General features: G+C 43.9%; 1 protein-coding gene across 1 annotated transcript in view; it reads left to right on the top strand.

Annotated features, from left to right (window-relative positions):
- The window catches only part of GRB2 (growth factor receptor bound protein 2), a 73056-nt gene that overhangs the window by 42996 nt on the left and 3614 nt on the right, over positions 1-26446 (top strand). Inside the window, exons 3-4 of the mRNA XM_030296946.1 lie at positions 16715-16812; positions 23194-23316. Coding sequence (XP_030152806.1) covers positions 16715-16812; positions 23194-23316 — 221 coding nt within the window. The remainder of the gene's footprint in view (positions 1-16714; positions 16813-23193; positions 23317-26446) is intronic.

The raw sequence follows: 26446 nt of genomic DNA, 5'->3' as shown, positions 1-26446 counted from the left end.
TTGAAAAGTTGTAATAACTTAAAAGTGAAATGAAGCCAGAAAAAAAAAATTGTTTTAAGGCCCACTTGAACTCTAGGAAAAGCAGAAGGCCACCCAGTCAAGGAACTGTAATTTTTTTTTTTAAAAAAAAAGCTTAACTTTTTCTCCCAGAGGTGCAAACTATGACCTTGACAATGAAAATTCAACTGTAGAACATAGCATTTTGGTTCTAGTCAGTTCAGATTTGACAGCTTAATCGCTACAGGTCTGTTGTGTGCAACCAGTTGTGACGTTAAAACCCTTTTACTGCATGGAGTGGGGGGGGGGGGGGTTATAAAGGCCTAACCATAGCATCCTGCAGCTGCAAACAGGAGTCATACCTGAGTTGATGGCAATATGTCAGGTCATTTGGGGGGAAACTACTTGTTATTGTTGACAAGGGAGGGAATCCCGTATGGCTGCTTCCCTCTTGCATTTCCAGGCAGCACGGATTAGTTCTGCCCTCAGTTGGTTCTGTGGCTAGGCCAGAATCGGGGGGGTTGGGGGCACACAAGTTTCCCGCTTTAAATGCCACGTACAAGCAGGAAGTTGTTCTTGTAGTCTGGAATTGAGGGTCTGACAAAGCCATCGTTCGCATTAATACATCCTATTATTTAGTCCTCAGTCCCTGTATTCTCTGCAGGTTGTGACATTTCTGTGGGACGAAAATGATGATTTTCCACACAGAACAGTGTGTAGGTGCTTAGAGAAAGAAAACTAACAGGAGAGCAAGGCTGGGCTTGTCATCTCTGATGGTCCCCAGCAGCAGCTTGGTCGTTCCTAGTGGCACCGCCCCCCAGCCCTCCCTGCCAGCCTGCTCTTTCTGGCGGTGCAGGTGCCTGAAAGAGGCCACAGAGCTAGTTAATTACTAGAGAGGGAGGCCTGTGCTCCATCAGCAAAAGGAGGGGTAGTCAGTTTAGCCTGTCTGTTAACGGCGGCCGTTTGTCTTCAGTTGCATTAGAGGTGCTTAGAGAAAGTTGTCCCATCCTGGACTCTCGTGTCCGTTTTCTTCATGAAAGTGTCCAATTTGAGGTCTTTTAAGACTTGTAATGTCACTTCTGGAAGTTAGAGAAAGCTTAGTAAGTAAGTGACTAAGCGTGGGTCAGGGTGTACTCGTTAAAATGGAGTATTTTCATAGATTCTAAAGTTTGTCTTCACGTTATACCTGTTTGAATTGGTTGTCTGAAAAAGTAATGTCAGTTTTGTCTATTTTTAATTGTATAGCAATTAAAATATGACCAATGTTCTCAATGTTTTATAGATTTTCTTTTTCTTTTTTTTAACTTATGGTGGAAAATACTTTAGCTTTTAAATTAGGTCACCCTGAGAAGCCCATGATAGGACGCCAGGTGTTCTAGCACACCTTATACTGTACTATGTTCCCTATCCCTGCAAACGGGGATTTTGCACGTGGAGGAGAACATTCTTAAAATAATGTGTATGGACTTTCAAATATTTATTTTAGAGCGTTTCAAAACCGTCAGAATCCCCCTACCCTACTCTAAATTTCCATCTCCTCCTGCCTGGCTTGCTGCAGTAGCTTCTTCCTGCTGCCAGTTTTGTCCCCACAAAAGCCAGAGTCTTTCTCTCTGAAGGCCTGCCCAGGTCTCTCTCCGTGACCTCCAGCACCTCTGCTTTGGACATCCTCCCTGGGATTCAGTGTCTGAATTTTAGGCTAACCCCCAGGAACCTCCACTCATACTCTTCCCTCTGCTTAGAATATCCCTTCCTCACTCTTACCTGTGTCTTCACCCCACCCCCAGCGTAGCTAAGACCTCCTCATGCTTAGGTTTCAGTTGAAGTGTTACTGCCCACAGGAGCTTTCCTTGACACTCATCTCTGCGCAGGATTAGATCATTTCTCCCTGAGATGTGCTCTCCTACAAAGTGCCCTAAACTTTTCATCATATAATTTATCCTACCTGAAGTTATGATTCCCTTGCCTTCCGCACTGTCTGTTGCTTGCAAGTAAGGATCAGTTCTTTGTTGTGTCCCTGGCACAGCGTCTGACTCAAAGTGGGCACTCGCTGCCTGCTCCCTGATTATTTTATTAGGATAGGACCCTAAGAATGGTATTACTGGGATACTAGGTATGAAAATTCAGATCTTTGATACGTATGGCCAGGTTCCTTTTCATAAAACCATAACACCTTTTTTCCTACTCCAACCGGTAACTTTTTCATCTTTGCCAGCATGATCATCCACAGGGAGGGGAGATAAAGGGTGGTCTGTCAAGTGAGTGACAGAAACAGAAGACTTGGAGTGAGCCACTTGATCTGGTTATCCCAGGCACGCCTGCATGAAATCCTTGAAGTCCTTGAAGATTTCTGGGCTTTAGGACTCTTTGGCCCTTTCGCCAAGTGGAGGCAGCAGCGGAGAGGACAGCTCGACTTGCCTGTTAGGCAGCAGTTTCCCTGCAGTGGAGTAGCGCACTGCCAGAGTGGTTACCTGTAAGAGGTGACTCTGCCTGATGGAGCCACATCCAGCTATCCGGTGTCTGTAATTACCGTTTGTCATTTAGACACGTGACCGCTTCATCACCGGAGGATAACTCGTAACCTGGCAGAGGGTCACAGGCAAAATGTGATAAGATAACAGTGGCCCCTTCTTCTAAATATAAGAGGGGAGATTCGTTTGTTTACCATATCCTCTGACATACTGAGTTGCTGTACCTTTAGGTTCTTGCTCTATTCCTGGACTCTTTGAAGTTGTCCTTTTTATAGTTCCCAGACAGGAACTGAATTTTATACATCAGCCATGCGACTGATTTGGAAACCGATAGCTGTGGGTTCCATATTCAATTCAAACTCAGCAATTTCCCTTGTCCCACATTTTACTTACTCCCTCATTATTTACATACACAGCTCCCTTAGTTCATAATTGCTTCTGAGGGCAAGGACCATGTCTGTCTGTTTTTTTTCTTTTTAATTCCCATTTTAGCTTCCTAGCATAATGCTTTCAGTGTAATTAGGACACATAAACATTCACTAAAGTGCAATTCAAAGTGGACAGCTACTGTCAATTATTATGACCATCTAGTAATGACCAGGTAACAGGCTCTGGATTTTCATACCTTCACCCTCTTTCTCAAAAGTTCCCAAGAACTATTTGAATAGTAAATGGAACAATCATTTGGCTGCTTAAGAATAAGGTCCTCATAAAGCAAGGCTCTTTTATAATTTTCTACTCCCAGGTTAGTTGGTAGAAATTGGATACTTGTATTTTCATTGCCACACAACAAATATCACTCTGTATAACAAAATATCTTTTTAATGAGTTCCAAAGGATACATACAACTGATCTTGAGAGTAATTTCAATCACAATCCTGGGAGGAAACACATGACACCCTTAATCCAGCTAATTGGAGGAGACTTCATTTATTATTAATTTTTAAATTTTAGTTCACAAGCAGGGAGAGAGGCAGAGTGAGAGAGAGAAAATCCCAAGCAGGCTCCACACTCAGCACAGAGCCCGACGTGGGGGCTCGATCCCACAACCCTGGGATCATGACATGAGCCAAAATCGAGTTGGACACTCAGCCGAGCCACCCAGGCGCCTCTTGAGGAGACTTTAATAATGAGACTGTTTACAAGGTGTAGACAGGGCTTCTCTGGGAACCACAGGGGATGGTGCCATGTCAGAGCAAGGAACCGGGTTGCCATCAGAGGCCTGCAGAGAGTGGGGCAAAGGAAGTGAGGGAAGTTACCAGTTACCTGGGGGAGAAAAAGATTGTGTCAGAGGGGCTAAGACCACAGTTGAGGGTTCAAGATTGTCCACAGAAACCCCCAGGTTGCAAGAGACCACTGAGAGCGTGAGAGCCTGTAGAGGAGCCTGTTGATGGGGTCCACACAGGTCCAGGGACGAAAAGACAGAGAAGGGTGTCAGCTGGATCTGGAGAGGCAGGTGGAAGGTACCAGTACAGGGGTACCATCTGCCTTTTAAAATTATTCTTGGGCACCTGGGTGCTCAGTCAGTTAAGCGTCTGACTCTTGATTTTGGCTCAGGTCATGATCTTAAAGTTAATGAGTTCGAGCCCCGCATCGGGCTCTTGAAGACAGTGCTGAGCCTGTTTGAGATTCTCCCCCTCTCTCTGCCCCTCCCCGACTTGCACTTTCTCTGTCTCTCAAAATAAATAAATAAAAACTTAAAGAGAAAATAAAATTATTATTTTTACTCATGGTGTCTTTAAAAGAAATTTGCCCAGCAGTTCCACATAGGTGTTTTTCTAAAATGCTTTTCAGAAAAAAATCAGTGGCCGAGACACCACTGAACCACATCTAAATACCAAGGCTTTTGGGGAACCTGGGTGGCTCAGACAGTTAAGCGACCAACTTCAGTTCAGGTCGTGATCTCACAATTTGTGAGTTGGATCCCTGTGTCGGGCTCTGTGCTGACAGCTCAGAGCCTGGAGCCTGCTTAGGATTCTGTCTTCCTTTCTCTCTGCTCCTCCCCTGCTCGTTCATGTCCTCTCCCCCCCTCCTTTTCCTCCTTGCCTCCCTCTCTCCTCCCTCCCTCCCTCCCTCCCTCCCTCCCTCTCTCTGTCTTAAAAATAAACATTAAAAAGAAAAGTTTCATTACCAAGCCCTTTTGATTCCACCTCCAAAAAATGTCTTGAATATGATTTCTTCCCTCTACTGCGCTGCCCCTGCCTGTGTCATGGGTCCCCACAACTATAATGTCATCACCTGTCTTGCCACCTGTCTTCCCTGCACAATGCAGCCAGCAAAGTGTCACTTTTCAGTACCTTATTGTCATCCCTAGCTACCACTTCTCATTCCCTGATTTGCACACAGTAGCTCTCTGCCCACAGCATCTGCAGAAAGACCTTTGGCTCTCCCCCCAAATGCCACTCTGATCACCTCCCCTAATGGCAGACTAGATAGTTCCTGTGTTTGTTTCCTCCCTCAGATTATACTTAGCAGTAATCCACATTTTCACCTTAGTATTGTAATTACCTGCCTGACTTCCTGCACTCACCTCCACCATGGGAGTAGGGAGTAGGGACTCCCCACTCTATCCAGTACCTCTGTGTCTGTCTTGTGTTACACACTGGTCTGATTTAGAGCCAGATTCACTGCTTTGGAAGTGGAAATGCATTTGCAACTGGCTTTTTTAGCTCAGAATGTTAACATGCTAGGTGTAAGGACCCCTGGCCTTGAGTTTTTAAGAGACCTAGATCCTTATGTGGCTGTCGGTAAGTAGCTCAGTGACTATTGGTTTTGGTGTTTTTGTGTTTTGTTTTGTTTTTCTTTCAGTTACATTTTCTGAGGTAGCTCTCAGGTAACAATGTAAATCAATAGATCTTAGTTCACATCTTGAATCAGTTAAGCCTTAATTGAAATTTAATAAACTCTATTGTCATTAGTTTTTTGGAGGCAGGGGAATTTCTTGGTAGCGCCTGTCCCTGTTGTGTTTATGACACTGAAGCAGTGAGGAGCGAGTACGTCTTAGACACTGGAATTGGTGAATGGGCGCAGGTTTGCTCATCCTCAGAAAACAGTAACTCCTGCTGCTCTGCCTTGGCTGGCTTTGTTTTTTATTTTGTTTGGTTCTTTGAGGGGAGGGTTGTAGAAATTGACCTAAAATTGAAAACGTTCTGTTGTCAGTAAACAATATGGAAAAGACAGTATCTTTCTTGTTGTTGTTATTGTTATTTATTTGGGGGAGGGGGGTGCATGTGCACTGGGGAGGGGTGGAGAGAGAGAGAGGGCTCTGCTCTCAGCACAGCTCATCACGTGAGATCATGACCTGAGCCAAAGTCAAGAGCTGGATGCTTAACCGACTGAGCCACCCAGGTGACCCAGGACAGTATCTTGTACAAATATATTATTGTTAAATAATTAGCTATAGTTAGAGATTATTTTGGTTATTTCCGGTTGGGAAGTTCTGGTACGGCTAGTAAGGTTTTACTTTCAACTTAAGGAAACTTAACCTGTCATTTTTAGTTAATGGCAGCCAAGTGTGGCCAAGAGAATAATCCATCCCCCGTTTGTTTGACAGCAAGTTGGGAAGTGTGTTCCTTCCACTCACAGTTCTGCATGGGCTGAGGAGAACTAAAGATGCAGAGAGTATAACCTAGTTCACACTCGATCCAGGAAGTTTTCCTGTGTCTTCCAAACTGGACTTGGGTCTTTCTCTTCAGTGTTGGGAACTCATATTTTTCTGTTGAGTTGGTCCTTGCTGTAGGTAGTACCCCTTACTACCTCCTCTCCCAGCGTCTGTCTCCCCGTGTTGCACTAGCAGTTACCAAACTCCGAGCTCCTGGGAAGGGGTATGCACTGTCTCCTTCACTCCCCTAGCTCATGGCCTGGCACTCCTGTGCATTGTACCTGCCTAGAGCAGACCATCATTGCTGAACTTTTCAAATGCGCAAAATTTTCTCTCTTGAAACTCTCTGGTATCTATCGCTGTCCCTCTCCCTCCCCCATCTCTCCCAACACCCTGCCGTTGAAATTCTGACGTTCTGAGAGCATTTTACTTTTCTGTTGAGCAGTCAGCTACACCAATGTAATACAACTTCCATGAATCACAGAACACAAAAGACAATTATTTTGAGTGGAAACTCTTGGTACCCTTTTGGTAGAAAGAGTTTATTTTGGGGTATTGCCTGTGCACTTAGGTTTCACTGCCTCCAGGTTTATCTGGGTGGAGTAATAGCACGTAAAGTGTGAACTACCTTCCTGTTTTGTCGAAATGTCACAAGCAGCTTTTAATGACAACTGAACCTTAAGGGGTTGAAGAAAGTGTCTGATTTGTTTTTTGAGTACTTAACTGTTGGTCAGAGAAAGAGAAATATAATTTGGTTAGCCTTCTTGATTGTTCATTTTCTTATATATATAAACATAAAGGAAGTCTTAACATTTAAAAAAAAATGCATGAACTCTTAATATAATCAGTGTGTGTGTGTGTGTGTGTGTGTGTGTGTGTGTGTGTGTGTGTCTCTAATCATTTTTCTCTCCACATCAATCTAGCTGCCATTCAGTGGAAGAATAGTTAAGTCCGAGGTCTTCTGGACTGTCTTGTGTAAAAATTTTTCTGGAAGGGTTGTAGCTATAAAACAATACCCTGCAAAAGTCTGTCATAAGTCAGACATGCAGACTGAAGCAGGCATGTCAGCATTTCAGGAAGTGCTCCCTTACTGAAAGGTATTAGTCTGGACAGTGTAGCAGCTACACTTCCTCTATCCCTGTTCCATCCAGTCATCACTCCTTTTCTCCATTCCATACTGAAATTTCTCCTCCCTACCCACCCATTCCCATATACCTGCCTTATATCTTTTTATCTTGGGGAAAGTAACAGCAGATAGCCCTGTGGAAAGGATTTAGCATACCCCCTTTGAGATCTTCACATGGAAGTCTTTGGGCAGTGGTGCCCAAGTAGGACGGCAAGACTGACTGCCTGATGATTCTATTACTTGCTTTACTTTGCCTCTCCCTCCTTGGGGAAACAAACTTGTGATGGTCAGACTTCTTACTAGGGTCTGTTTAAGAGGCTGTTGTTTTTCATCAAGGAATTTGACGGTGGTGTATCATCTGTGCTGCTCCTTAGACCAGCTAGCTCTGGGTTATGGTATGTGTTACTTACAACACAGCCCCCATATACAAGTCAGTTCCTCAAAATATGCTAGACACCATTCTAAGCACTATGAGGACCACAGATGGAGAATTGGGCACAGAGCCAGCTCCAGGGTATTTGCAGTTTATTTTAGGAGAGGGCCAAAGCACACCCGAACACAGTACAAAGTATAGTGGTAGATAAGATGTTATAAGCGATTATGTTACTGTTGAGCATGATCCTCCATGGACTACTATAAAAGTAAAACAGAGAAAAGTTGACCAAGGTGGTTGTAAGCTCTGAACTGAATCTTTAGAGCTTATCAAATAGATAAGGAAGAGAACAGTCTAACCAAAGGGAAGTACGGTGTGTTTAGAGGTTGATGAGTTGACTTGCTTGACTGAACTGAAGGGTTCATTTAGAGAACTAAGTGGGTAGGAAGGCAGTTAAGTGGGTGATGGCCAAGTTATGAAAACTGGAATGCCAGACTAAGGATAACTTGAATCTGTGGAAGGCTACCGAGTACTCTTTAAAGAGAAAAACGGTGGTGTTTCAACTGATTTGGAGCATTCAGTACATTGAGGTCAAACTAAGGCAGCTTTAATGCTTGGGCATTTGGTACGCCTCAGCCTCCTGATTCACCACTGTTCCCCTTTCAAACTGATCTCCGTTGGTAGCAGCTGTTTAGAGAGGGTACAGAAATCGAGCTTGAGCAACAGGGAAGAAGATACTATTTCTGGGGGTACAACTGGTTCATATTCAGATGGCAGTGTAAAAGCGATGAATGATTTTTACCAGTGGAAAATTTGGGAGTTTGAGTGTTTTTTTCCTCCTTCCCTCCCTTCCTCTTTCTCTCTCAGTTGTTTAAAGGGCAAAACGGAGCCCCTTTCACCATGTGTCCCTCGTGGTCAGACGGTAGGCTCAGCTAACAAATGCCCATTGGATTTCTTTACTTTGATAAATGCAATCCTCTCTTAAAAGAAAATAACATAAAAAAGTCAAAGATTTCAGACTCCTGGATCCCCCAAAGAAATGAATCTTCTAGAAATACCCTTCTCAAAGAGAACTAAAAAAAGCTTTTCTTGGCACAAATGTTAATACTTTTGCTGAGAGAGGTCCTCACCATAAGGTAAAATACCTCTTCTCTTGGTATCTTTATGTGAATACTTTTTTTAATGAATAGGCCTTTTTTTTTAATGTTTATTTTTGAGAGAGAGAGGGAGAGAGAGAGAGAGAGAGAGCGTGCACACTAGAGTCAGAGGGGGGCAGAGAGAAAGGGGGATAGAGGATTCGAAGCAGGCTCTGCACTGACAGCAGCAAGCCCGACACTGGGCTCGAACTCACAAAATGTGAGATCATGACCTGACCCGACGGACGTCAGATGCTTCACTGAGACACCCAGGCGCCCCTGAATAGGCTTTCTTTAAACCATTTATTTATTGGGGCGCCTGGGTGGCGCTGTCGGTTAAGCGTCCGACTTCAGCCAGGTCACGATCTCGCGGTCCGGGAGTTCGAGCCCCGCGTCAGGCTCTGGGCTGATGGCTCAGAGCCTGGAGCCTGTTTCCGATTCTGTGTCTCCCTCTCTCTCTCTGCCCCTCCCCCGTTCATGCTCTGTCTCTCTCTGTCCCAAAAATAAATAAACGTTGAAAAAAAAAATTTTTTTAAACCATTTATTTATTTATTTATTTTTAAGTAAGCTCTACGCCCCATGTAGGGCTTGAACTCATGACCCTGAGATCCAGAGTTGCAGACTCTGCTGACTGAGGCAGACAGGGACCCCTCTTTCAACCATTTAATAAATAAAACGGTATAGTTTGATGTTTACACACAAAACTTCATAAATGCATTTCGTTTTTCTCAACTTTCTGGTCTCTAAAGGCCGACTGCCTGTCAAGTGTCTTAACTGGGCCATAGGTTCCCCGGCAAGTGTTGAAGGAGCTGTAGTCCTTCAGCCTGGAGACTGACCTGGTGGCTGAACTTGGAGAACTGTTGCTCTCCGTGTGCTTGGGTAAACAATTGAAGGTTTCTGTGGGACCAGGAACCTTAATTATTAAACTGCCTTTAAGTTGGTCATCTCATCATTAAAAGCTGAATAGCTTATCTACAGTGTGGGTGTTTTTCGTGATTTGGCACACAGTAGAGCAGCCAGCCTAACTGAGATGTTTTTCACATCGACAAAACCCGTAACAGACGGAGCGGTGATTGCAGAGCACTTATCTCAAGTGTTAGCAGTGAATCAGTGCAAGTCTGAGACCGAATCCGTAATCCATGCAAAGGGAGTCTAAAGTTGAAGAGCATTCTAGGAGTTTTGAATAAAATACTCCACAGACAGCTGAAGACAACTGATTTAAAAACAAAATTCTTTTTTAACGTTTATTTTAGAGACAGAGCACAAGAGGGGGAGGGGCAGAGAGAGCCGGAGACAGAACCTGAAGCTGGGTGCAGGCTCTGAGCTGTCAGCACAGAGCCCCACACGGGGCTCAAACCCATGAACCATGAGATCGTGACCTGAGCCAAAGTTGGACACTTAACCAACTGAGCCACCCAGGAGCCCCTGAACACAACTGATTTTTAAGTGGCTGTCCCAATGCAGTTACCCTAGCCAGGACCCTGCCAAGTTTTTTAGGGGTTCAAGCCTTTTAAAAGCGTGTATGTGCATCGTGCGTGTGTGTGTTCTCCCTTTTCTAAGAACTTCAGGTTAATATGATGACCAGATTCTTGAAATCTGTCTTCACATCATGGCAGTTTTTTAGTATTGTTCCTGTAGCATTGATTGACCTTTGAAGAGCAGAGGAAACTCACTGGCTTTTGTTGAATTTCCATGATGCAAGGATCATAGAGAAGTGGTATTTTGGGGGCCTTATGTGTAAGAGCCTAAATATGCAATTGTTCCTATCGTTCATGCACAAGTGCTCTTACACAAGTTGCTCTGTGAATTGATACAACTCTGGATTGGCCTACTGTTCCATACTGCACTACATACCTATTTTTTAAAAATCATGTTTTTTGTTGTTTATTTACAAAAAAACTGAATATGTTCAGGCAGGAGAATAGCCCCATATTTCAAATTACAATCTAAACTAGCAGTCTATAAACAAAATACTTATCTATCATTTTCCTAAAAGATACCTTTTTCCATAATTTATATAGAAAGTTGAGTACAGTTCTTGTCTTCCAATATTGGTATAGAAGAGATGGGGGAAAAGAATTAGCTGTTATTGTAACCCTTGAACTCCGCATTTAAAATCTTTTTTGAAGTAAGCCCAGAGTCTTGTATTTGTGTGTTTTCAGAATAAAACAAGAATCCCTGCGCTCTGTTAATATGTGTCCTGCTGGTGCCCACGAACAGCGTTACATGAAATTTAGTAGAGATAAAATTCAGTCCCCCCAGGATTGCCACATTTTCTATGATCTGATGCTGCTCATGTGTAAGGCAGAGTTAACTGTTGTGAAATTTGTCCACTAAGACAGCTGAAATGTAGCTCTGTACTGATTGCTACACTGTTTATCACATTTTCTCATGAATCACCTCAGTAACCCCGGGAGGTGTAGGTATTACCACCACTTTATAGGTGGGGAAACCAAAATTAGAGAACAGGTCATTTGCCCAAGACCACATAGTTCACTGGTGAGACTGGAATTTAAACTCATGTGTTCAGCCCCTTGAATCCAGATCAGGTGGATCCTAAGAGGCCTGAGACTGAAATTTTTGACCTGACCTCCCTTTCCCTTTGCCCTCCCTCCCCATCCCTCCACCTCCTCCTTCCACTTGGAAAGCTTTGACTTGGTATAAATGGAAATTTGCATTGCTTTAAGAATGGTGTCCGATTGGGGGTGAGGGCAGCAATGAATAGTATCAAAATCACATAATGGAGAAACGTAGAACCACATGGTGAAGAAAGCTGTATTTCTGAGAAAATTTTTTTCATAGAGTAGTGATAGTAAGCTACGATTGTGGGAGTTTCTGGAGTCTCGCTGTGTTGTTTTCTGCTTCCCTGTGTATTTTGGGGGGTGAGAAGTTTGTGGCCAAAGTGTATGAGGAAGCCCTGGTGTGATTTTCTGATGTGTGAGTTGGACCAGAATAGGACTCTGTTCTCTTGACTGAAAGATTTCTAACTATTTTTTTCTTAATTAAGTGAACTCTGCCCGCCACATGGGGCTCAATCCGATGACCCCAGTGTCAAGAGTCTCCCATGCTGTACTGAGTGAGCCAGTCAGACACCGAGTATTTCTTTTAGTTGAAGTATGATATGCATGTAGAAAAGTTCATGTATCCTAAGTACCCAGTTGAGTGAATTCTCACAAACCAAACATACCCAGGTAGCCAGCATACAGTCAAGAAACAGAACATTAATGACACCTCGAAAGCCCCTGATATGTCCCCTTCCGTGGACTGGAATGGTTTTAGGTGTCCTGTATAAACCTCACATCATTCCTCATCTTTTAGGTGTCTTTCTGATTTGGTTCTGACATTATTTTCAGTCTTTTTGCCAAAAAAGAAGAAAAAGAAGAAGAAAAGTCACTGAAATTTGTCACTTCCTCCTTTTGTAATCTCCTCTCTTGATCAGTTTGCTTCTGTTAAACTAGAGTGTTTTGTGTGGCTACAGAGTCATAATCTGAGGGATTATGAGAGTTAATAGAACCTACAGCTGTGAGGTAAAAGCTGAAAATATTCCTTGGAATGTTCAAGACTGAAGATTTGGTTGTTGAACTCCACCATCTATTTTTTTTTTTTTTTTCACCATCTATTTTCTTTAAGAGGGAACGAGTGAATGCGCTTGCCTTCCATCGTGGCGAATGGTGAGAGGGGCGCTTCCTCATTCTCAGAACTCTGATCAGGCTTTTTAAATTGCTAGCGAAGGATGTGAGTGTTCATGTAAATCCTTAGGAAGTTAAACCCAGTCTTTACAGGTGCAGACTCCTCCCCATATGGTTCTGGTCCCCTTGTCTGCTCCACTGTGGACTCACTTCAGTTATTTTGTGTCCTTTGCTGTTTTAAGCATTTAGATGTGTGAATAAAACTTAATTTGTAAATATGTGTTCCATCATCCCAGCTGCAGGCTTGCGTGTCGTGCTGAGGTACCAGTGAAGCCGCTGGGTGGGAAGACCTGGTCCGTGCCTCCCAGGGTGGCCCAGGCTGGCAGATACACTGTTTCTCCTGAGCTGTGCCTCCAGCGAAACCAGTCTTCTAAGTTCTAGAGTAGAGAAGTTTAGAGGCATGCACAGCAACATTTTGACTTTCTGGTAAAGTGATATTCAAGGTGATAGAATGTTCCAGAAAACCAAAAATTTTAACTATTCACATACATTAAAAATAATCTAAGTGCATCAATTCCATATTTCCCTGCCTTCCTGGGGAGAAAATCATACTAAACACCAAGTAATAATTTTGTTTTGCAGAAAAAACCGTAGTTCTAAATTGCTGCCAAGTCTGAGAGTTGTCCCAGAAATTCTTTTGTTAGGGGGGAGCATTCTTCAGGGGGGTTGCCCTTAGTAAAGGTGGTAAGAATGTGCAGCTATATGAACTGGTGTATAACATAGTTATCCTCTTCTGCGAGGTTATTGGTCACAAATTAAAACTGGTCCTTTTCTGGCAGATTACCTTATTCTGTTTTGATGCCCAAATGGGCCAGAGCCCCCTCCTTGTCAGCCTGATTCTCCTCTTTTTCCAAGAAATCTTTAAGGTAGAGAATGCATCATTTCAGGAATTTTAAAGACATTTTGAAAAACTCTTATTCATAGGCCTACAGGTTTATTACTGATGTTATTGTTATTATTAATTAGGTAATTACTGGGCCACATTTTTCTATAAGCTCTTCTTTTTGGTAGATAACAGAATACTGCCTTTTGTGTGTGTGTGTGTGTGTGTGTGTGTGTGTGTGTGTGTGTGTGTGTGTGTGTGTGTGTTTATTTTGAGTAAGAGAGAGTGCACATGTGAGCAGGGTAAGGGCAGAGAGGGCGGGAGAGAGAGAATCCCAGGCAGGCTCCACACTGTCAGTGCAGAGCCCCATATGGGGCTCGATCTCATGAACTGTGAGATCATGACCTGAGCTGAAATCAAGAGTCAGTTGGACATTTAACCCACTGAGGCACCCAGACGCTCCCTTAAGCAACTTCTGAAATCACTCCTTCACCCTCATGCTGTTGAATCTTCTGTGACACCGGCACGTTATGGGCTTCCACCCGAGGTCACTGCATCTTGGGTGACACTGGTAGAGTGACCTCACTGTTCAGGGATGCCAGCGCTGTCATGGCAGGGAGCACCTTGGGAACACTTATCCTCAGTATGGGCTGTGTGACGGTCTAGCAACAGAATAACTGCTGGCTGCTGCCACAGTTCATTGTCTTTAAAATGCAGATTTCAAAATTATGAATGTATTTTACATGTATTGGTTTGTAACGTTGCAGTATTTAATAAAACTTAATGATTGGTTTAAAAGGGAAAACAGTAATCAAAAGTTTTCATCGCTGAAACTGCTGGGATTTACCAGTAGCTGGTTTTTTAGAGCTGTTCGTTCATTAACTCTTGCGGGATTTGCCCTCTTAGCCTGCCCGCTGAAACTATCTGACACCTAGGGCCAGAGGCTGGCGAGCGTCACAGATCAGCACCAGGACTGTAGAACGCCTCAGGTTGTAACTTCTGTTCAGGAGTGAATTTGCTTAGAGCTGTTGCTGATGCAGCTTGGCTGTTTGTTGGGTAGCTGACCTGTCTAAAGTTGGGTCTTACTTTGGAATGTCCCGTCTTCCTCAACTTACAATTATCACAAATCAAAAATGCCTTTAATATACCCCTCACCTATGAAAACATCATAGCTTCATCCAGACTACTTTCATTGTGCTCGAAACACTAACCTCTACTTGGGCAAAATCATGTAACACAAAGCCTATTTCCATAATAAAGTGCAGATCGTTTCACATCATTTATTGCAAACTGTACTGAAAGAAACAATGGCTGGGTGTGTCTGGCTGGCTCATTCAGAAGAACGTGCTACTCTTGATCTCAGGGTTGTTGAGTTGAGTCACACGTGGGGTGTAGAGATTACTTAAATAAAAACAAAAACAAAACTTGAAAACCAGAGTGGCCGAATGGGTACAGAATGGCTGTCAGTGGATTAATTAGTGACCCTCAGGATTGCATGGCTGACTGGGAGCTTCAGCTGCTGCACATCACAAAAGAGAATAGGACCATGTATTGCTAGCCCAAGAAACTATCACAATTCAAAATTTGAAGTACAGTTTTTTCCTGAATGTGTCACTTTCACACCATCATAATGCCAAAAATTTATAAGTCGAACCGTTATAGGTCAGGGACCGTCTGTACCTATACATCATGCACTCTGAGCAGTCTAAGTTCTAATTTGATAATGAGTACAGCATCGTTCAGCATCTTGAATAAATCATTTGGTGTTTTGGTTGTGGTTTTTATTTTTATTTTTTAGAGAGAGCATGCACGAGCAGGGGAGGGGGCAGAGAGAGAATCTTTTTTTTTTTTTTTTTTAAGATTTATTTTATTTTTAGAGAAGGAGTGTGAGAGAGCAGCAGAGGGAGTGAGAGAGGAGACAGAGGGAATAAGAATGAGAATATCTTAAAGCAGGCTCCGTGTTCAGCACAGAGCCTTAACACGGGGTTCAGTCCTACAACCCTGGGATCGTGACCTGAGCTGAAATCAAGAGTCGGACGTTCAACCGACTGAGCCTCCCAGGCACCCCTTGAATAAATCATTTTGTAAAGAATTTTACCAGCTTTCTTGGGGTGCCTGGGTGGCTCAGTCGGTTGGGCGGCCGACTTCAGCTCAGATTGTGATCTCACGGTCCGTGAGTTCGAGCCCCGCATCGGGCTCTGTGCTGACAGCTGAGAGCCTGGAGCCTATTTCAGATTCTGTGTCTCCCTCTCTCTCTGACCCTCCCCCGTTCATGCTCTGTCTCTCTCTGTCTCAAAAATAAATGTTAAAAAAAATATTTTTGTTTGTTTAAAAGAGCACGTGACTTTTGATCTTGCAGTTACGAGTTAAAACCCCACATTGGATATAGAGATCACGTAAAGAAAAAATAAACTTTAAAAAACGTTTTTTTTAAATTTTTTTAATTAAAAAAAATTTCTTTACAGAACTTTGTTGTGTAGTATAGACTAACTGCCACTCTGCTGGTCCATCTACCTTTTCTTGTGTTCAGCATTTTGGAGTTGGGTTCATGTTTCTGTTTTCTCTTTTAAGTCATTAAAATGCCTTCTGCTCTTTACCTTTTGTTAGAAATCTAGAATTCAGAGGTGGCTTTTATACTCTATCTGTTCTCTTCTGCTCCTTATACTGTCATGCAGTATCATGGTCCAGCCTATCCATGTAAACTCTCAAGGAACAGTTTGGGATCTGAAAATCAATGTGTGATTCGCTAGCTCATAACCTTGGGTAGTCATGTCACATTTGTAGAGGATGTTTTCAGTCTAGAGAATGCCGTGTTTCGGTTTTATGGGCTCTGGACCTTCCCCCTGAATTGGGCTGGGTGGTGTGCTTCCAGCATTTTCTAACTCAAACGCATTGTGGCCTTGAGGGTGAGTGAAGTAGGATTTGCTGTGCTTTTTCATTAAAAAATGATTCATGTATGAGGACACAAGGATGTACGTACATGACACACCTGTTTGGTGGCTGACCTGGGATTGGATCTGTGATTCTGGAGATGGGTTCTAGAGAAGTCTTGAAGTTCTTTGCTGCTGCTTCTCCATTCTGCTGTTCTGCCTGCTTTCCTAGAGAGCATCCCTGTAGGGCTCCCTTCATTCTCCAGCATCAATGCCTGCTGTTGTCCAGAATCTCCTTTCCCAAACTGGTACTTTCCCCTGTCATTCTCCCATTTGCATCTAGGGGTTAATGCTAGATGTTTGGGGGCCCCAGACTCTCATTTTCAGAGACCGTTTCTTTTTGTTTTTAACTAGAATATATAAGAGGTGGCAATAACGTTGGTTTTCTGAATTTATGTGAAGTTTTACATCCATGTAACTGATCATACTTCAGATAACACCTTATACAAACAAACCTAAATGGCAAAATTCATTGTCTTAGTGGCTGCCTTTTTAAGAATGATAAGGAGGAAAAAAAAAAAGAAAAGGAAATGATTGATTTTTTTTCCCCCCTTGTTTTCTTTCTTTTCAGGTTTTAAATGAAGAATGTGATCAGAACTGGTACAAGGCAGAGCTCAACGGGAAAGATGGCTTCATTCCCAAGAATTACATAGAAATGAAACCACATCCGTAAGTTGGGCTCTGCTAGTCTTCCAAGGGTCAGACCCATCTGCTTATTTCAAAGAATGTTTTTAAAATTGAGATCCTAGAGATAATAGTCGTATTTTTTATCTTCCCAGAAAATTAACAAAGCATGTTGATTTTGCATGTTAATAGTATGTAATGATAATACTCAATAGTAGTATGTTTTAGACTGATAATAGTTGCTGGTTATCTTTTTTTTTTTTTTTTTTTTTTATTTTTTTTTTAAATTTTTTTTAAAAATTTTTTTTTTCAACGTTTTTATTTATTTTTGGGACAGACAGAGACAGAGCATGAACGGGGGAGGGGCAGAGAAAGAGGGAGACACAGAATCGGAAACAGGCTCCAGGCTCCGAGCCATCAGCCCAGAGCCTGACGCGGGGCTCGAACTCACAGACCGTGAGATCGTGACCTGGCTGAAGTCGGACGCTTAACCGACTGCGCCACCCAGGCGCCCCAGTTGCTGGTTATCTTTAATGAAGCAATTGTTTCATTTTTGAAACAGTAGTATATATACTATTACATAATAATAGTACACGTTTTGGATTGATACTGTCTGTGATCTTCAAATAATAAAACAACAGTAATGCCACTCCAGGATTCTTTTTCACAAAACCCCTGGGGCCAGAAGTGTTTCATAATTCTACATGTTTTGAGTTTTAGAAAGGGTACTTACCACAGGGTCTTGTTGATACATTTGATTACCCTAAAGGACTTTATCTTAATAATCTTTGTATCCCCAGAGCACAATGCTTGGCAGTATAATAGGTTTTCAGAAAATGCTTATTTTAATCACTACCCTTGCCTACCACTTAGTGTTCCCGCGTTAGAGAAAACAAAATAATCTCCCTACTCCAGGCTCTTGAGAGCAGTGAATTTTTTTCTCTTTTTCTCCCTAGGAACCTCCCCTCCCCCACCCAGTTTATACTGGTAGGTGACATGGTGGGACCCTGGGAGCCCATACAGACCACAGCCTTCCCACCCTCACCCACCATCTCCTTCACTGGCCCTGCTCCTCCCTCAGAAGCAGTCTCTTCCATTCCTTGTACATCGGTGGGAATTGAGGCTTCGTGCTCAGACTAGCGTGCCATTGAGACACGAGGGAGGAGTCAGTTGTGTCTACTTCAGTTAACACAAAACGATAAGCCCTTTAGATGACTTGACCCACCTTGAATAGCAGCCCAACTGTCCCTCTCCTTCACTGTCACTGCTCTCATGGGTGGCCGTCATTTCTTTCCTCTCCCAAGCACTAGAGCGAAGATCTTAACCCCATCTAATCACACACCCGGCTCGGTGTCACAGAGCCCGAAGGGGCCCTTAAGATCATCTAGTTCATTTCTCTTTATCCTAGAAATTAGGGAAGCTATTTTTATTTCACTGCTATAATTTCAGTAACTTATGAATTTAGTTCTCATTATAAAAGACATTGTAGGAAACTGTAGAGCAGTACATGAGTTTCTCTCTACACACATACCCCTTTCAGAGGTGACCACCACTGGCAGTCAAGTACAAGCCAAATGCTGGGCGCCTGGGTGGCTCAGTCTTTAAGCATCTGACTTTGGCTCAGGTCATGATCTCACAGTTGGTGAGTCTGAGTCCCACATCGGGTGAGCTTGTGCCCTGCTCTGGGTAAAAACACAAGCCCCAGGTAAACCTCACTTCTCTCTCTCTCCCTCTGTGGCCCTTCCACATGTGCACTTCCTCTCTCTGTCTCTGTCTCAAATAAATAAGAGCTAAATGCTATCTTATTTTTTTTTTTTTTTTTGAGTAGGCATTAAAAAAAAAATACTTCCAAAGGTGTCTGTGGAAGAGATTCCTGGACCCCTGTCAGTGGATTGCTAATACTCCTTATTTGAAGTCCCCATAATATTAGATCAGGGGTTTACGAACAGCCATGCCCAGGTCACTAAAACATAGGCACAAATGGTAACGACCAAAAAACTCCAGAAGGTGAACACAAGACTAGTACAGATGTCCTGGAAAGTATACTAAGGACAGCTTTGCATCCTTGTAACCATTTAGTGTCAGTATTTGCTTTGGGGGCTGTGTGAACTTTCCATGGACAGCATCATGGGATGCACTCCATGGGGAAAAGCAGTTGGGTAGGGGTTACCGGGAGTGGGGGGGACTCCTTAGATCACATAGTGGGAGCTCCCTCAGTCCGTATAAGCCAGGTAGTCTGTACACATCTGTTCTTTCAGTTATCCTCAAAATAGATCAAAGGTTGGCTAAACTGTGTAAAGGACCAGATGATAAATATTGTAGACTTTGAGAACTATTTGCGATATCTGCCATGTCACATATTTCGAATTTTTTTTAAATAACCCTTTAAAAATTTGTCAAAGTCTTAGATTGTGGGCCATATAAAAACTGGGCATATTTGGGCCAGGGGCCATAATTTTAATTTGCTGGCTCCTGCACTCAGTGCAGTCATAACAAAGTAAACTGCAGTTCCTTTTCATTTCCATATTTCTGTGCTGAAAGGGAATTCAGCAGAATATCATACTGCAACTTTTATATTAAATAAAATGCCAGTGGCTCTAAATCCTTGTTTTTCTTCAAATTGTTGGAGGTAATGTAGGCGTTTCGAATCCAACTGTTGGGAAAACACAAGAAAGGCCTCCTTCCTCAGAAAGTACGAGTTACCGCCCCATTGCGCAGTTGATGGTTTAGCCCTCGAGGAAGAGTCCCTATCCTGCCTTGTCCTCTTTCAAGGACCCTAAAGAACTCTGGAATAATAATCTATCGGGAAGCATCCAGGACAGCCTCCGTGGTGGTGGTCTTTGCAGCCTCTGGCTGAAATGCGGGCAGTGCTTCTCCACTGCAGGCTCAGAACAAGGAAACCATATTGCTGAACAGACTGTGGCCATGGGTCTTTGCAGCAGCTGGCCTCATGGACACGTATTCTGTTCCAGGACTGCTCTGACTGGTCATCCATAGGTACAGGGTCCACGTCGCTCCCATAGCTGTGGGAGAGCACAGGGGATTGAGCCCCCCTTCCCTCTCCCCTCCCTCCTTCCTGTCCCCCTACCTTTAGTTTTTGTTAGGAGGAGGGAAGTTTCAAATGGAGTACGGCCTAACGCAGCATTCAGGTTAACAAATTAAACAGACTACCAAGTGATTGGTGGCAGAAGTGTTGCACCACGGGTTGTACATACTGGGGGTGCATCCAGATCTATGCTTTTCACACTGAGTGCATGTGGATGGGAGCCTGTGGGGTATAGTAAAGAATTAAATTGGACATGAGCCACCTCCTCTCGTTAGCTGTCTCCTTTGCTATTTGTGTCAGAGTATAAACCCAACTTTGAAAGATTTAAAAGATTGTGACCGTAGCCATGTTGTTACATATACGTGTCACTATTTAAATGTTGTAACTGGGAGCGATTGCTTATGTTGTACGAATACCCCTTATGTTCCGGGACATCCATGAGAGGGAGAGGGGGAGAGAGGGAGAGAGAGAGAGAGAGAAGAGAGAGAGAGATTAGTAAAAACGGAAGCAGATACAAAAGAAGTATAAAATGGTCTCCAGCTAATTTTCTGGTTTTCCATCTGGGTGCTTATAATGAGTGTGTTTACTTTGTAAAAATCCCAATACAGAGTACTTTATTTCACTATAGTTTATCTTTTTTTTTAAATTCTTTTTTTTAACGTTTATTTTTTTTATTTAACGTTTATTTGTTTTTGAGAGAGAGAGAGAGAGAGACAGAGCATGAACAGGGGAGGGGCAGAGAGAGGGGGAGACACAGAATTGGAAGCAGGCTCCAGGCTCCAAGCCATCAGCCCAGAGCCCGACGCGGGGTTCGAACTCACGGACCGCGAGATCGTGACCTGAGCTGAAGTCGGACGCTTAACCAACTGAGCCATCCAGGTGCCCCCGTTTATTTATTTTTGAAACAGAGACAGAGCATGAATGGGGGAGGGTCAGAGAGAGAAGGAGACACAGAATCTGAAACAGGCTCCAGGCTATGAGCTGTCAGCCCAGAGCCTGATGCGGGGTTCGAACTCGTCAACTACGAGATCATGACCTGAGCCGAAGTCAGACGCTCAACCGACTGAGCCACCCAGGCGCCCCAAGTTTATCTTTTTTAACTGAAAACAAAACTGAGTTAGTTTTAAGTTGGGGCAGGAAAACACTGGCCAGATCTACGAATTTGTGCGTCGGAAGCAAGGGTCTAAAATCGACCCCCCATAACTGCTGACAGTTGCTGCTGTGGGGACTTTGAGGGAAGTCTTGCTTTTTATTTTTACTCGACGAATATCTATGCTATTTTAAAATTCATATTATTTATACTTTAAAACGGGAGGAGAAGGGACAATACCTGCTTGGTGGGAAGATGTGGGGGGTTAGGAGGAAAAGAGAGCGGCTGTTGAGTGACTCCCCCCCCCCCCCCGCCCCAACCCCGAGTCAGATGCTTACTGCCTGCAAGTGCATCCCACATTTGAAAGCACTAGAGATTAAAATAGAAAATGTGTTAATGGTCTCAGTACAGTCAGCTGTCCTTTCGTAGTTGGAGATCATTCTGTTGTATTAATATGTGACGTCTCTCGTGCGGCCTGACTTCCGGGCCTGGAGGACTTACCCTTGAGTTACTTGTAGGAGCCAGAAGCTAGCTCGTAGCAGCTCCTCAGCAGCCTGGCATTATAGTACTCAACATGAGGAAGACACAAGAAGGTAGGTTTAGGGGTATTTAAAGGTGAATCCAGCTAATAGCAGCTTCTGAACATATCTTCCCTAGCAGCTCACTCCGTTTGAATGTCAGTATAGTATGTTACTTTAGAGGGGCGCCTGGGTGGCTCAGTCGGTTAAGCATCTGACTTCAGCTCGGGTCATGTTCTCACAGTCCGTGAGTTTGAGCCCCGCGTCGGGCTCTGTGCTGACGGCTCAGAGCCTGGAGCCTGCTTCAGATTCTGTGTCTTCCTCTCTCTCTGCCCCTCCCCTGCTCATGCTCTGTCCCTCTCTGTCTCAAAAATAAATAAAAACATTAAAAAAATTTTTTTAGTATGTTACTTTAGAGATTCCATACTTGTAAGGTAGAAGTTAGATTTATTACTTTAACGGACTTTTTGGTACCTTTGTTATTACAGCTTGTATATATAAACAGACTTCCAAAGTACCATGTAAAGAGTCTGATGAAGCAGATAGATCTTTATTAGCTCTAAGTAATACCATTGCTTTTTATTTTTTTAAATGTGTGTTTGTTTATTTTGAGAGAGAAAGTGAGCCAGGGAGGAGCAGAGAGAAAGAGAGAGAGAGAGAGAGAGAGAGAGAGAGAGAGAGAGACAATCCCAAGCAGGCTCCACGCCTCCACACCATCAGCATGGCGCTCGATCTCCCAAACCGTGAGATCCATGACCTTAGCCGGAATCAGGAGTTGGATGCTTAACTGATCAAGCCACCCAGGCACCCCTATCATTGCTTTTTAAAATAGTAACACATTAAAGACAAATTTGAAAAGAGAGTATTGTTTTCACAGTTCACTCATCCTAATTAGTAATGGTTTTCGTGTGAAATAGGCAGCTATGACTTTAAGCTCTTTTCACCGGTCCTCCTCCTCCTCCTCCTCCTCCTCCTCCTCCTCCTCCTCCACAGGCCAGATACTCCCATAGTTTTGCATGAATTCACCCACTTTTTCTTGTGGCCAAGGTGAATTAGCATTGAGAGCAGAAGAATCTGTAACCTCCAAATGAAAAGCTGAATTTTGCCACTAGCTGCCTCTGCATAGGATAAATTATAATGTTCCTGATGGTTCCTAGAAGCCGACTCTGAGCAGTGATGGCAGAGAGCGGGGCCTCGAGAGGAGTGCCAGCCTTTGTGACAGCAGAGGCTGCTCTCTCAGAGCCTGACCCTCTTTGCCTTGGGCCGTTACAAGAAGTAGCCCTGTCTCGAGTTTCTGGGCCTTCCGGTTTCCTACCTCCATTTCCCTTAATCCCACTGTAGCAAAACCGTGACCTTGGCAAATGGCTGCAAGTAGAGGCCTGTCTCTCCTTATGTGGTTCTTCCGGTGCTTCATATTGACAGACCCGGGCTTTCCCCAGTGCCCTGCTGATGAGTCAGTAGGGAGCCCAGTGGGCCTTGGCCCGGGAGGCCCATCTTTAAGTGTCTTCCTCTATAGGAAGAGTGGCCCACGATCATGCCTTATGAGTCACTTTCTGGAGAGTAGGGTAGGGAACAGTCATTTGAAGGGAGATGGTCCATCTCTCAAGGGAGAAGCTGACTTGAATGGCTTTGTGGGGCATGTTGACACTAGAGGGTAAAGAGGGAGGCCCCTTCCTTTGGCAAGGAGTGTTCTGTTACTCACATTTCGGAGGCTGGATATCCCGTTTCTTTGTGGGGAAGCAGATGTTGACTGGCTTGTCTTCCTTCCTTAGGTGGTTTTTTGGCAAAATCCCCAGAGCCAAAGCAGAAGAAATGCTTAGCAAACAGCGGCATGATGGGGCCTTTCTTATCCGAGAGAGTGAGAGTGCCCCTGGGGACTTCTCCCTCTCCGTCAAGTAAGTACTTCCCGCTCTGGTCTCCTGGAGTCCTCTCTCTGATGATCTGAATTGTGAAGCCACAGGCCGGGTGTCTGGCTACACACACCAAAGGTTAGCAGCTGGTAAAGGATTGGCCTAAACTGTGTTTTATCAAATCAGAAAGTTGTACATTAAAATAGTAATTTCTGGCTCCTCTTAAAAATTAGTTCTACCAGCACTGAGTTTAGAGCCCCGTGACTCCAGCGTTCAGTTGGTGATGCCTAGCTTGAATCTACACCGTCCTGGGCCTCTCACTTTACCTTTAAAAGGTTAACACAAGGGTTTGGGGGTGTTTTGCTTTCCCCTGTGGTAGATATAAATGTGAAGGGGAACTGGAAAGCAGGGAACGAATGGGGAAGGTGGGAATTTTACCGCCCAAGGAATCCATGGAGGCTAGAAGTTGGAACCTTGAGGATTCAGAGCAAATCGCTTCTCATCTGTGAAATAAGGATTTTTAATCAGTGTCATTTCCATATGTGTTTTGACTCCCATCTTTTTCCATTTAATGTATTATCATAGGCACCCCTGCCCTGGGAATCTTACACATCACTTATACATCATTTATACGACAGTGTGATTAGGTTACATACAGACCCAGATCACTGGGTGTTGTATGTAAGTGATGAGTCATTAAATTCTCCTGAAACTAATATTACACTATATGTTAACTAACTAGAATTTAAATAAAAACTTGAAAGGTTAATTTTTTTAATGTGTATTTATTTTTGAGAGAGAGAGACAGCATGAACAGGGTAGGGGCAGACAGGGAGGGAGACACAGAATCCTAAGCCTTCAAGCTCCAGGCTATTAGCTGTCAGCACAGAGCCCGACATGGGACTTGAATTCACAAACCATGAGATAATGACCTGAACTTAAGTCAGATGCTTAACCAACTGAGCCACCCAGGCACCCCTATATTGATTAGTTTTAAGCGAAGCCCATAAGACGATTTATTTGCCATTTGCACAGAATGTAGATATTTCAGTTTCCAGAATCAACTGAATATCTTGTTTCATTTTAGGAACCAGTACGGTTTTTGGAAATGTAGATTTAAACTGAATTTTTGTGTTCCTTTCCTCACTGACGGTATGGGAGGCAGTTTTTTGTGATACAGTACTTCACAGATCAGTGTCCTATAGAGTGAGTTTTTTTAGTCCCAACATGAAAAAGTCAAACCGGGTCTAATTATTATCATCAGAATTTTCCTCTTCTACCAATGCCTTTTTTTTTTTTTTTTTTTTTTTAAGTTTCATTTATTTGAGAGAGAGAGGCAGAGAAAATCCCAAGCAGGCTCTGGCTGTCAGCTCAGAGCTCAATGTGGGGCTGCATCCCATGACCCTGGGATCATGACCTGAGCCGAAATCAAGAGTCGGATGCTTAACCCACTCAGCCACCCAGGTGCCCCCTAGGTGTTTGTGTTGTTGAAGGTAGTAATAACATCTGTTTCAAATTTTATTTTTGAAACAGTAAATGCATGGGCTCTTTAAAGTTTTTCTGTTTTGTTTTTTTTATTTTTTTAACGTTTATTTTTGAGACAGAGACAGAGCATGAACGGGGGAGGGGCAGAGAGAGAGAGGGAGACACAGAATCGGAAGCAGGCTCCAGGCTCTGAGCCATCAGCCCAGAGCCGGACGCGGGGCTTGGACTCACAGACCGCGAGATAGTGACCTGAGCCGAAGTTGGACGCTTAACTGACTGAGCCACCCAGGCGCCCCTAAAGTTTTATTTGATAAAACGGAATGGTTTCAGGAGATTGCCAGTGGCTACCGCGTGAGCATGCACAGTACTTACTGGTAATCAAGGCCTCCAACCTCATACCACCTGCCATGGTGGTGGCCGTCACTCAGAACTAACCCACGAGTAACTGCTTGCCCTCCTCGTTTGATAGTGTTTGATTTCTACTCAGATCAGCATAAAACGTAAGGAAACAGATGATGAAACACAGGATAACAAGAAACATCAAGGTAGTAATTGCACCTCAAGATACTCAGGGCCATGGTCTCACGGTTCGTAGGATCAGGCCCCACATTGGGCTCTGTGCTGCAAGTGCAGAGCCTGCTTGAGATTCTCTCTCTCCATCTGTCTCTGCCCCTCCCTCTCTCTCTCTCAGAATAAATAAATAAACACTGAGAAAAAAAAAAACCTTCTCAAAGGAGATTCAAGAATCCACAGTCTCTGAGATGTTTCTCTGTTGTCAAGATGTGAATCAGTGATGGAAAACACTGTGGTAGGTAACAGCTCACTGTCTGGGACCCAGTACACCTTTTAGAAACTGTCTGCCTCACACCGGTGGGGGTTAAGCTTCTGTGGAGTCAGAGACATCCATGAAATAGCAACACGGTTTCTGAACTCATGGAATCCCCTGCTTGAGGCCCAGTGCTGCCACCTGCTGGGTGGTTTTTACGAAGTTTTTCCATTTCTTTCCCCCTTGAAGACTGAAAGAGAGAAGAGACGCTGTCCTTCATTTACAGATGTTCATCAAGTGCCTCGTGAGGGCTGAGGACCCAGCAGTGAGCAGGACACCACGTAGCACTGTGGTCAGGGGTGGTCAGCACCCAGTCGCGGTCCCACTCCTGTGGGCTGATGTGAGAGGGTGATAGGCAAGCCTCGTGGACTTACTGTTCTGCTACGTCCTTTTGTTCTGATACTTTTCTCCCATGAGTAGAACTAAAATCCCTACGCAGGAATCATGACTCTGAACTGTCCCAGTTCCGGGAAAGTTGTTGAAAGTGTGTCCAGTCCCTCCGCTCTCTCTCCTTCCTGTCCCACCTTTTGTCATCTTGAAATCTCACATAAGGTTTTAATTATTTTTTTGCTTGAAAAGTTAACGAAGTCACATTCTTTGCCTTGAATGAGGTTCTGTTTGATGTGGTACAGTGCAGGGCACGCAGAGGCATGCCATAGGTTAGGCCATTCTCTTCTGTTTTACAAACATCTTCAGAATTGACCTGATGGACAGGGTTTCCCTATCTGCCAGGGTACTTCCTGTCATCACTGGTGAGCATCAGTCCCCTAGAGGCTTCTCAGGAGCGCTTGGTGTCCTAACTCTCCAGCGAGGGAGTCTTCTTGTGCCTCAGCCTGTGAGGAGTGTTGCCAGAATACTAGTCCT

Source organism: Lynx canadensis, chromosome E1, assembly GCF_007474595.2.
Source record: "Lynx canadensis isolate LIC74 chromosome E1, mLynCan4.pri.v2, whole genome shotgun sequence".
Lineage (NCBI taxonomy): Eukaryota > Metazoa > Chordata > Mammalia > Carnivora > Felidae > Lynx > Lynx canadensis.
This window is presented reverse-complemented; position numbering and strand designations above follow the sequence as displayed.